Source organism: Polistes canadensis, unplaced genomic scaffold (assembly GCF_001313835.1).
Source record: "Polistes canadensis isolate GaletaPanama2010 unplaced genomic scaffold, ASM131383v1 scaffold_104, whole genome shotgun sequence".
NCBI lineage: Eukaryota > Metazoa > Arthropoda > Insecta > Hymenoptera > Vespidae > Polistes > Polistes canadensis.
In genome coordinates this window covers 141,910-153,110 of record NW_014569651.1, presented here as the reverse complement: position 1 = coordinate 153,110, position 11,201 = coordinate 141,910, and the positions used below count along the sequence as shown (strand labels likewise).

At 27.0% G+C, this 11,201-nt stretch overlaps 2 protein-coding genes across 3 annotated transcripts in view; both read left to right on the top strand.

Annotated features, from left to right (window-relative positions):
- Positions 1–11,201, top strand: part of LOC106787545 — a 143,311-nt gene that overhangs the window by 104,615 nt on the left and 27,495 nt on the right. The window lies entirely within an intron of this gene.
- LOC106787546 (kielin/chordin-like protein) lies at positions 710–3,312 on the top strand. Its single transcript, XM_014749971.1, has 7 exons — positions 710–883; positions 1,253–1,493; positions 1,686–1,792; positions 2,059–2,178; positions 2,292–2,441; positions 2,678–2,743; positions 2,921–3,312. Exons 1-7 carry the CDS (start codon positions 793–795, stop codon positions 3,085–3,087), a joined length of 942 nt encoding a protein of 313 aa, XP_014605457.1. The 5' UTR covers positions 710–792; the 3' UTR covers positions 3,088–3,312.

Below are 11,201 nucleotides of genomic sequence, written 5' to 3'. Positions count from 1 at the left end.
AATAATTTTATTATTACATTATCATATATATATATTTCTTGAAAAAATAAAAAACCTTAAACAATCGAGATCGATAGAAAAGTTTTCGAAAGAAAAATAATACTATATAATGCTATTAAAAATAATAATAATAATAATAATATATATATATAATTAATAATTAACTCACAATGATTATCGAATAGTTTTCTACAATAGTAATAACGATAGGTTATTATTTTCAAGGCTTTTTCTTTGGGATCGGATAATAAATTAATATATCAAAGATACTTGACATTTTCTTTCTCTTCTTTTCCCCCCTTTTACTTCACACACACACACATATATTGAAATTGTTTAAATGTAGTGAATCGAAGTAATACGAGTTTTCCCACACATACACTAGTATATTAAAATGTATTGAATATATGAGTTCCTACAAACACATACAAAATACACACACATATACGGAAAGTCTCTTATGTTAGACTAGCGGCTGATAAACCAACCAATACTCCCACTTTTATTCAACTCTTGTTCCTCCTCTTCCTCCTCTTCATCCCTCCGTCATCCTTCCTCCTTCCCCATTTAACACACATACGTTAATACATTCGGATGTGTACGTATGCACACACAGTTTTATATCCCTCTTCTTCGATTCTATTTCTCGTACCAATGTTTGTGTATAGATACGTGTGTGTTTGTGTGTGCGTGTATATATATATATATATGTATAACAGAGAGACTATTCGAAAGTATAAAAGATACGAGGTTGACTAAGAACGACGACGAGTTTTCGCGAGATCCTCGATCATGACGACACGTTGTAATTCTCATTCTCTATTTGAGAAATGTGCGAGATTTTTTCTTCTCTTTATTATCGTACCCATCTACGCTGAGCAAGGTGAGTTTAAATATTAAAAAAAAAAAAAAAAAAAAAAGAAAAAAAGAGAAAGGAAATATAATAGAATCTAAAAAAAATATAATGTCAAATGGAAAAAAATTCGTTGAAAAAAGAAAGAGAGAGATTTTTCTTCATTTTTAATCGTAATCAATTTAATTTGAAATTCTTGTATCGTTATTATTAACGTTTACAATAAAAAACAAAAATTAATTTTTATTGTATTATCTTATATTGGATATATATAGGAACGTGATGAAAAATCAGAGATGAATTTATTTTTATTTTAATTATTATTATTGTTGTGTTATTATTATTATTATTATTATTATTATTATTTATATATAATATTAATATGATTTAATTACGAAGCATGTGATCCAAGCAAATGTCCCGGACCATTGAAATATTACAAAAGTTTGGGTTGCAATCCCATTTATGAGAAAGAAGGTGACTGTTGTGCTATTCGTTACGATTGTGATAAGTTGAAATTAAGATCTAAGGATAAGTGTTATGTTAATGGTCACGAATATGCAATCGGGGAAAAATTAAGAGAGGAAGATACTAATCCTTGCGATATTGGTTGTACCTGTCGTGACGGATACGATGGGGTGTAAGTGTTTTTTATAATTGTTTTTTTTTTTTCTAACGTAAATAAAAATCATATCTAATTTGAATAATATTTAAATGATTTTATTCGCATTTCGAAATATGCATTTTTTTCGGGTATCGTATCGTGTTTTATTCTTTTTTATTTTTAATCTTTTTTTTTATATAAAATATAATAAAATAAATTTATTTTTAGCGCTTCGTTCACGTGTGCAATAGTCGATTGTTTCCATGGTCCCGTTGAACCAAATTGTTATTTTAAACATACACCGGACAAGTGTTGTCCTGGGCCACAAGTTTGTCGTGAGTTTTTAAATTATATTTCGAATATAGTGAAAGTGAGAAATCTTTATATATTTAGTCAAACACACAGTCGTCTAGTGTGCGTGCGTGCGTGCGTGCGTGTGTGTTGATGTGCTTACGTAAGAAAGATGACGAGATTTGATTATATCAATAATACTAAATTCGACGAGTTATCTTATTATTATTATTATTATTATTATTATTATTATTATTATTATTATTATTATTATTATTATTATTATTATTTTTATTTTTATTTTCTCTAGTCGACGATATTAAAGAAAGACCGAAGTGCGAAGTTAACGGTAAAGTTTATTTGGACGGTGAATATTTCAAAGACGAATCTAATCCCGATAATACTTGTTATTGTCAACCTGATTACAAAGGTGAGAATTGATCAAACGAAAGGACACAATACATAAACAAAAAAATAGAATAGAGAGAGAAAAAAAGTAGAACTTTTTATTTATTTAATTATTTATTTATTAATTTTGTATAGGAGAGAACGTTGAACCGTTTTGCAAGAAACCAAATCGTGATTATTGTAATCCAGAATTTCGAAATCCTGGTAACATTCAGAATAATTGCGCACCTGTTTATTACTCTGACCAAACACCTCAAAAGAGTTGTAATTTTGCTACGAGATGCCGTGAGTAGATATACTTGGTGTCCCATTAATCAATTGATCAGAGAGAACATTTAATAAATTATTTTTAATTTACTTATTTTTATATTATAATATTAATTATTGTCAAGTAATAACAATTCCAAATCATTAAATGTTAATATCAATTGATTTATGGATTATTACCTGTAAATAATTAACAATTCGTTGAAATTCATTGGAAACGTAAAATATACAAACGTTCGATTATTTTTCGACAGAAAATTCAAATGACACTGTCATTCATAATCACGATGAAGCTAAACATGCTGGACCAAACGAGGACGGTACGATTATTTAATTTATTTAATTATAATAGAAACAAAGATTTCTATCTTGAAAATTTTAAATTGTTGAGAAAAATGATCTCTCATTTCGAGTGTATTTATTTAATGTTAATATTGAATAAGGTTTAAGGAAACACAATAACAATTTCGATTAATTTTGTTTATATAATATTTCAGAAAAAATGACGTGTAAATTCGGTAATTTGAAAATGCATCTCGGTGATGAATTGAGCCAATCATCGGAAGATTTTTCATCTTGTATGAAATGTTTGTGCGAGGTACCACCAACACCAACGTGTCAATATTTACCCGATAAGGAATGCCCGTTCTATGGAAACATCTAAAACTCATTTTAATTAAATACCGAAGTATCTAAAACTTACTCCTTTAAACAATACAAACTTTCCTTCTTCTAAAAAGGAAACAAAAAATAATAAAAAGAAAACCAAAAAGAAAACCAACAAAAGAATAATAGCGCGAATCGCGTTTTAAAAAGATAGTATATTTGTAAATTACTAATATGATAGTTGTTGATTGTTTTAATATATTACATTTAATCAAAAACAAAATGTGTTCTATATCAAAAATGTTGCATCGAATTGAAAAATTATTTTTTCATGACAAAGTATAAATCGAATAATAATAATAATAATAACAATAATAATACTACTAATAATAATTTCTATGAAATGTTTGCCAAAAAATTTGGCATTACGATTCTGACAATCGTTTGTATTTACGTTGGAAGTGCATTTGTATGCTTTTTTTTTTTTTATTATTATTATTATTCATTCAATATTAAAATTTGTTATGTTTGTAAAAATTCAAATCATTTTTAATATTACTTTGGGGAGTATTTTATAAAGATAAGAATATTGAAATAAGTATTACATATATCAAAGTAATATTACGTATACACTTATAAACATTAATTGTTCTACGATTTTACAGTTAAACTTTTTGTCTTTCTTTCTCTCACACACACACTCTCTCTCTCTCTCTCTCTCTCTTTTTCTCTCTTTAAAAATTCTCAAAGTTTTTCGTTATCGTTCGAGACCATAAGCGACGAAGACGACGACGACGGAGAGGACGAGGACTCCGTTATCGCACGCTTAACGAAGAAGAAAAGAAAGTTTTTCAACTTTCTTTCCAAGTAGACACGAATCTTCCCTTATATATATATATATTTATGGATGTGTCTGTATTTGTGTGTATGTATGAGTGTTAGGTGGTTGGGTATTTTAAAAAGTTTTCAAACTGACAAAGTATTCTCTCAACATGTAAATATTAATTTTGAAATACATATTTTTAAAGGAAAGTAAAAGAACAAAAAAAAAAAAGAAAAAAAAAGGATCGAAAAGGAAGAAGATAATTCGTTCGAAATTTAATTTCCATCTTTCTCTTTTCTCTTCTTTTTCTTTTTTATTTTATTATTTTCTAAAGCGAAAACAAAAATCGAGGGGGAGGGAAAAAACAAAAAATAGCATGCATAACTTGTTATTAATATATTAATAATAATAACACACATATATTATTATATTAATATTTTATATATATATATATAAAATAATAATGAATTAATTTAGAGTTAACACCGATTTGTATGTTTCAATATTAAAAAATTCATGTATTCTTACCGTGAATCGTCAAATGAACATTTTTTATTAATTTAAAAGAAAAAAAAGAATAACACACATACCCTAATATAGTATAAGATTTTTTTTTAACCCCAATTGGATAACGAACAAAATATTTTCTTTCATTTAGAAATAAATAATGTATTTGTATTATAAATTATATACAGGATGGTTTACTGTTAGATACTTAACTTCTGGTGTGTAATTTTTTACTCTTTTCTTTTTTCTCCTTTCTTTTTTTATTTCTCAAGAATTATAAGAAGAGATATAATACTTTTTCAGTCTCATTTTTTTTAATCCTCATTCTATTTAACCTCTTTCCTTTAATCGTCTCGTTCATGGTCCATCAGTTCGATCGATTTATCGTGAATAAAAGCTTTTTTTTCTTTTTTGCTTTTTTTTTTCCTTTATTTTCTTTTATCTTCCTCCTTACGAAGGATCCTCGCGTGCATAATCGAACTTTCTTGAGTTTGAACACCTCCGCCCCCTCTCCTCCTCCTCCTCCTCCACCTCCTCCTTCCCATGCCCCTGCTTCGTCCTTTGCTCGTTATTATTATTTTCTTTTTAACTTCCGTCTCTCTTTCGCGTTTATTTTTTTTTTTTCTTTTTCTTTTTCTTATACTCCCTTCGATTCTTTCCTTCGAAAAAAAAAAAAAAAAAAAAAAAAAAAAAAAAAAAAAAAAAAAAAAATTGGATTCTTACTATTACTATTATTACTATTATTATTACCACCACTATTACTATTACTATTACTATTACTATTACTAATACTATCTAACTATCGAGATTATCTTCTACAGAATGATTATCCTCGTACACGATATTATTTTCAAGGATTTTTCAATTACCACAAAATCTCATATTTTTTTCTCCTTTACGAATTCAGTTTCGTACCAAGAAACATATACTTTTTCTCTCTTGTTCATTAAAATAATCATTAATTTTGTAATTTATCAATTATATTGAATTGAATTTGTATTTTTGGTAAGTGTGTGCATTTTATTTTCTCTGTCTCTCTCCTTTGTTATTTTTTATTAAACATTAACAAACATTTTACTCTTTACAATTATTATATCATATAGTTTAATCATTTTCTCATTATTATATTAAAATATTTTAGAAAAAATGTGTTTAGGCAAATAGATATTTTATTCAACAAAATATATTAAAATACTATTATTTAATTTATATTTATAAAATGTGTACAAATGATTATAATTTTTCTATTTGCGATCAATTTTAGTGACAATAATTGTGTGTAAGTAAATTCAATTAGGGTTGTTTGATGGCCTAGATTGCTATAAAGTGGTACACATCTCATATACTTGACGTGTATCGTATACATTCAAGAGAGAAACGATATAAGGGTTGATGAATAAGACGAAGAAAGAAAGAGAGAGACAAATAAGGGTTGGTTGAGGGGTTGGTTGGGGGATAAAGGGTTGGTAGTATCGTATACAACGAAGGAAAGACCCTATGACTGCCTGCCTGCTTGCTTGCTTACTTACTTTCTTACATGCTTGCTTGGTTTCTTGCATGCATGCTTGCTTGATTGCTATACCTGTATAGTAAAAGCCTCTTTATATAGGCTCTTACGAAAACGATAAATTGGTGATATTAAGTTCCCTTTTTTTGAAGATAAGAGAGTCATAATATCTATGGGATCTTACTAGGTCTTAAGGATTTTTGTTTTGACAATAATTATGACAGTGTTTTTATAAGCAAGACAAATAATTTTGTATAATTTTCATTTCTCTCTCTCTGTGTGTTTCATTTTATATTTTAATTATATTTATATTGTAATATATTAATATTATAATATTTATTGGATCTTAACAAGTTTTTAACAATTTTATTTTAAAACTTAAGAAAGAAAAAATGGAATGAAAATCGTCTTATACATAATTCACGGTTACTAGTATTTCAATGAAAAAAACTCAAATTCCGGATACTAATTTTCTTTAACTCTCTTCTATTCTTGTTCGGAAATGCGTTAGTTTCGTACCATAAAATAAAAAGAACTGAGCAAGCAAGAGTATAGAAGTTCAAGAGAAAGTAGAAGAAGTAGAAGGGTGGAGAGAAAACCGCAAGATGCAATTATGATAAACGTCAGAACATTCTTTTTCGAGAACCTTTCAAGAGGTACAAAAGCATACAAAAGTAAAGAACATCTCGAATTAAGTATCAAATATATTATTATAATATTTATAATTCGAGTATTAAAGAGAATATCGATTAAATTGAAATATAATAATCGATTGATGGAAAAATCATCTTTTCTATCCTTGTATTTTTTGGTTTGGTATTATTTATTTTTTATTAATCCATATAACTTCGTTATTATTAAAATTAGTTTAAACGTCACGCGTATGAATAATTAATCAAGTTTACGATACTTATATTATTATATTCGATCGATATTATTAATTGCTATGATTCTCTACCAAAAAAAAAGAAAGAATATTTATAGAGACAGAAATACGATAAATAATAATAATTATAATTATAAATCGTTATATATATATTGTCTAATAAAACGTTTCTCTTATTTACGATCCGTAATTTTTGTTTTCTATCAATTAATTATACCTCATTATATATTTATATTTACTTATTCAATCAATTTACCTTGCATTCGTTCGATGCGAATATTATTCTGAACGAAGGAAAAGAAGAAAAAGAAAATGAAATAAATAAAAAACTATTCTAGCGAAATTAAATGTTTTCTTTGGTTTCGATCGAATTGACACTTTTGTATAAATATTATTTAATTTATAAATTTTTATGGCTTTTTCTTCTTACACTGTTTTTAATAAATAGTAATGTAGTACGATTTGTAATAGTAAAGTTTATTCGTTAAAATGTTTCGTTCCCATTCATTTGTTTTCTTTTGTTTATTTTTGTTTTGTTTTTGTTGTTTTCTTACGGGGTTGATGTTGTATCGGTGATGGTTTTATCGGGTCGATTAACTAAACGATTAGAAGGTATAGGGTATAGGCTATAGGGTGTAGGGTGTAGGGTGTAGGATGTATATAGAAGAGATCGTTGTGACCCTTTTATATGCCGAGATAAATTGTCTTGAACACTTCTGAATACCTTTGAACGGCTAAGGTCTTAACAAATGGAAACAGGGGTAGTTTATCGATTTGTGTCGAGGGTTGATTCACCGCTAGAAAGGGGCCTTTCACCCTAACGCTCGTCAGCTCGATTCTCTTCCTTGTTTCTATCTATTCATCTATATATGTTCATGTATATATATATATATATGTATATAAAATATCTTTCATTCGAAGGGTCTTTTGGGATCGTAGAATAAAATAAAAGAATCAAAGATGGAAAGGTTTTTAATTAATTGATCTGTCATATATTTTAAATATACTTTTTTTTGTAGTGAGAAATATATTTGGAAATATAAAACAATAAAAAAAAAGGAAATTGTATTTATATTTTTTATTCGCGTATATATTAGATAAAATAATATATTTAAAAATTATTAATTTTAGGATATCAATAATAATTTTTACAATATGTTTATTCATGTATTTACGTGAAAAAGAAATTCTATTTGGAATTAAAGTATTTTCACATTTTTTATATTAGTATAATTGAAATAATATATTTAATATATAATATACTTAAAAATAAGAATACAGTATTTTTCGTAATATTTTATTCCTGTATTTTATAAAAAGGAGAGAGAGAGAGAGAGAGAGAGAGAGAGAGAACCATAAGTAGAAATAAGTATAATTAAAATGCAACAATTTTTTTGTACAAAATTCTATCCGATGCATTATGCGAGAAAATATAATACGTGAAATTAAAAAAATTACAAGAAAAGAAATTTTCCCAAATAATAATAATATCGTTGGATGTAGTTAAAATAATAAAATTATTTGTGAAAATTAATTACGGATACTTTGTCCATTTGAAAATAATATTTTCTTTAGAAAAAAAAAAAAAAAAAAAAAAAAAGAAGAAAAATTGTATGAGATAAAGAATTAAAATCTACTAATCGTTTTAAAAATTATGACAACGTACGCATCATTGTCATACTATAATATTATCTTTTAATTTCTTGTCATTGTAAAATATTATATATAACCAAGCTTAACACACACCGAGTTTTAGATTCTTTTTTTTTTATATATAAAACTCGTCGCTCATCTATTATTCTCTTCATTCTTTTTACATTTTGCTTTTTCTTTATTTATTTTCTTTCATTAGCAAGATAATTTAATAATGAAAATAGTATTATAATATCAGCTATGAGGTCTTCTTTAGGGTTATCATATTAACGCGGAAAAGTATGTAAGCAGTTATATATATATTGATTAGATAGTTTGTTTTTCTCGAACATTCGTTTCTATCAAATTTAACGTTAATAAAAGTAATTTTCTGTCTCTCTCTCTTTTACTCTCTCACTCACGTTTCGCATAATTATCGAAAAACGTGCTTATTAATATACATTACCAGCCAAAAGTTTATGATCTCTACTTAAATTTGGAAAAACAAGATATTTGTATAAAAAAAAAATAGAAAACAGAACTAAAACCTTACCAGTATTACGTTTTATATATTTTGTATTAATATTTTTTCTTTTCCTTTTTTCTCTTTCCTTTAACGAACGAATATATTTTCTTCAAATTGTCCTGTTAATTATTATAGTTTTATCGAGTGTTTTATTATATTCGAATATTTTTTTTCCCCATATTACTCGTAAAAATGATCAAAGACGATTTAAAAAATTCGTTCAATAAATGCATTTGTTATTAACTGGGAAGAGAGAGAGGGTGGGGAGGGAGTGGGGGAGATAAAAAAGAAACCTATACGAGAATCATTATGAAAATAAGAAAATTTTGAGGATCCTTGAAAAATCGTCATAAGATTATTTTTAATAACAACGATATAATTATTTCAATATTTATGGGGTTGTATTTGACTTTTGTAATTAAAATCAATCAATGTTTCCTAATTTTTAGTACACAATGTATTTGTTTATACATATGTGTGCGCGTGTGTGTGTGTATATCCGATCTAATGGCATCCTTTTTGGATTTCATTTTCCTCCCTTTTTTCTTCCGTTTTTTTGTTTTCTCCTTTTTCTCACCGCATGTCCACCCCTTTCCAATTCTCTTCCCCTTATCCTTCCGTAGATAAGGGATGAAACCATCTTCTATCATTCTTTCTCTTTTTCTTTTTTCTATTCTCGACATTTTTGCTGTTGGAAAAGATCATCCCTTTGTCGGAGGGAGAATAGGAATTCAACTTACGGCATGGTGACATTCTAAATCTTCCCTTTTAATCGTTGCTACCCCATACTACGCTTGAAAATAACTCCAAATTGTGAAAATCTACATAGGATATGCATATATATACACATATATACGTAGATCTATATAGATATTTGTGACTCTGTGCGGCGGGTGAGTGGGTGAGTGTATATGTGTGTGTGTGTGTGTGTGTATGTAAAAAAGAAAGAAAGAGAGAAAGGTGATAAGTCGCGTTGGATTAAAATCGTTTAGTTACGTTGGCAAATTTTTCTGCCATATAACCGGTGTCTCATTTCATACAATTCCAACCAATATATTGAATATTATGAATATTTAACAAAAAAAAGAAAAGAAAGATATATATATTGAAAATTGGTTATTATTTTTTTTATACGATTTTAAACATAACAAAATTTTTCAATTAAATATCAATTTTTCTTTATCGATATATGAAATTTTATATAATTATTGTAATAATAAATATATATTATATATGATTTCATACACACACATAAAAATCGAGTAAAATTATAAATGTTTATTTATATAATCGTAGGATACGTGTATCTATTTCAAAATGTAACAACCAGTATATTATATAGTATAGAAATAGAAAAGACTTATATATACATATAATATATATCTACATACACATATATATTTATCATATAAATTTTACATACACATATATCCATACATATTATATATATATAGTCCTTATATATACACATATAATATATATAAATTCATATATATGCTTTTTTAATTTTGTCACTAGGATTTTCTATTCGCTTATATACACATACATATGTATATATATATATATATATATATATATTGGACTAATTATTTTCACTTGTTCGATGCAGTCGACTATTAGGCTGGTGTACCGTATATGCATTTCTCTTTCTCTCTCCCATTCTATTATATATATGCGTATATTTTAAGCCGTAAAAGGTCGTGTGTTCGCGTGAGAGGGTGAAGGGGTAATTAAATATAGATTATCCGCTCCGGGTTGAGCAACCCGTTCGCACTAATTGGCTCGGCAAGAAGACAGTTATTAAGCGAGCCAGGACAGAACAGCTAATATTTTGTGATAACGAAGGTACCTTTCCTTAATAGGGAGCAAAAAGAAAAAAAATATATTAAAAGAAAAAAAAAAGAAAAAGATTAAAAAACAAAAAGAGCGAGAGCCGTGTGGGGGAGGGAGTGAGGGGTGCGGGAACTCGAAACGCGAAAATTACGTTTGAAATTTTAGTCAAGGATCTTTATCGTTTTGTTTTTCACGTTCAACAAGTTGTTACCTTCCTACTAGCCTCTCTGCTTCCCTCCCCCCCCCTATCCCTCTCCATTTACACACGCGTGTTACATTTATGCATAGTTTTTTGTTCTTCCCGTAATAATTATATGCTTTTAAGTAATTTTTCTTTTTTTTTCCTTTTTTTTTTTGTATCTCGAGCTATTAATTATTATTTCTTTTTATCGAAATAATTATTCTCCCACGATTTTGGATATTATTCTTATTAATTATAATGTAGATTAATTTTTTTA

Coding starts and splice junctions, on each gene's coding strand:
- LOC106787546 (XM_014749971.1), top strand. CDS start 793: ATGACGACACGTTGTAATTCTCATTCTCTATTTGAGAAATGTGCGAGA. Junction 884..1,252: donor ACCCATCTACGCTGAGCAAG/GTGAGTTTAAAT, acceptor TTAATTACGAAG/CATGTGATCCAAGCAAATGT. Junction 2,442..2,677: donor TAATTTTGCTACGAGATGCC/GTGAGTAGATAT, acceptor ATTTTTCGACAG/AAAATTCAAATGACACTGTC.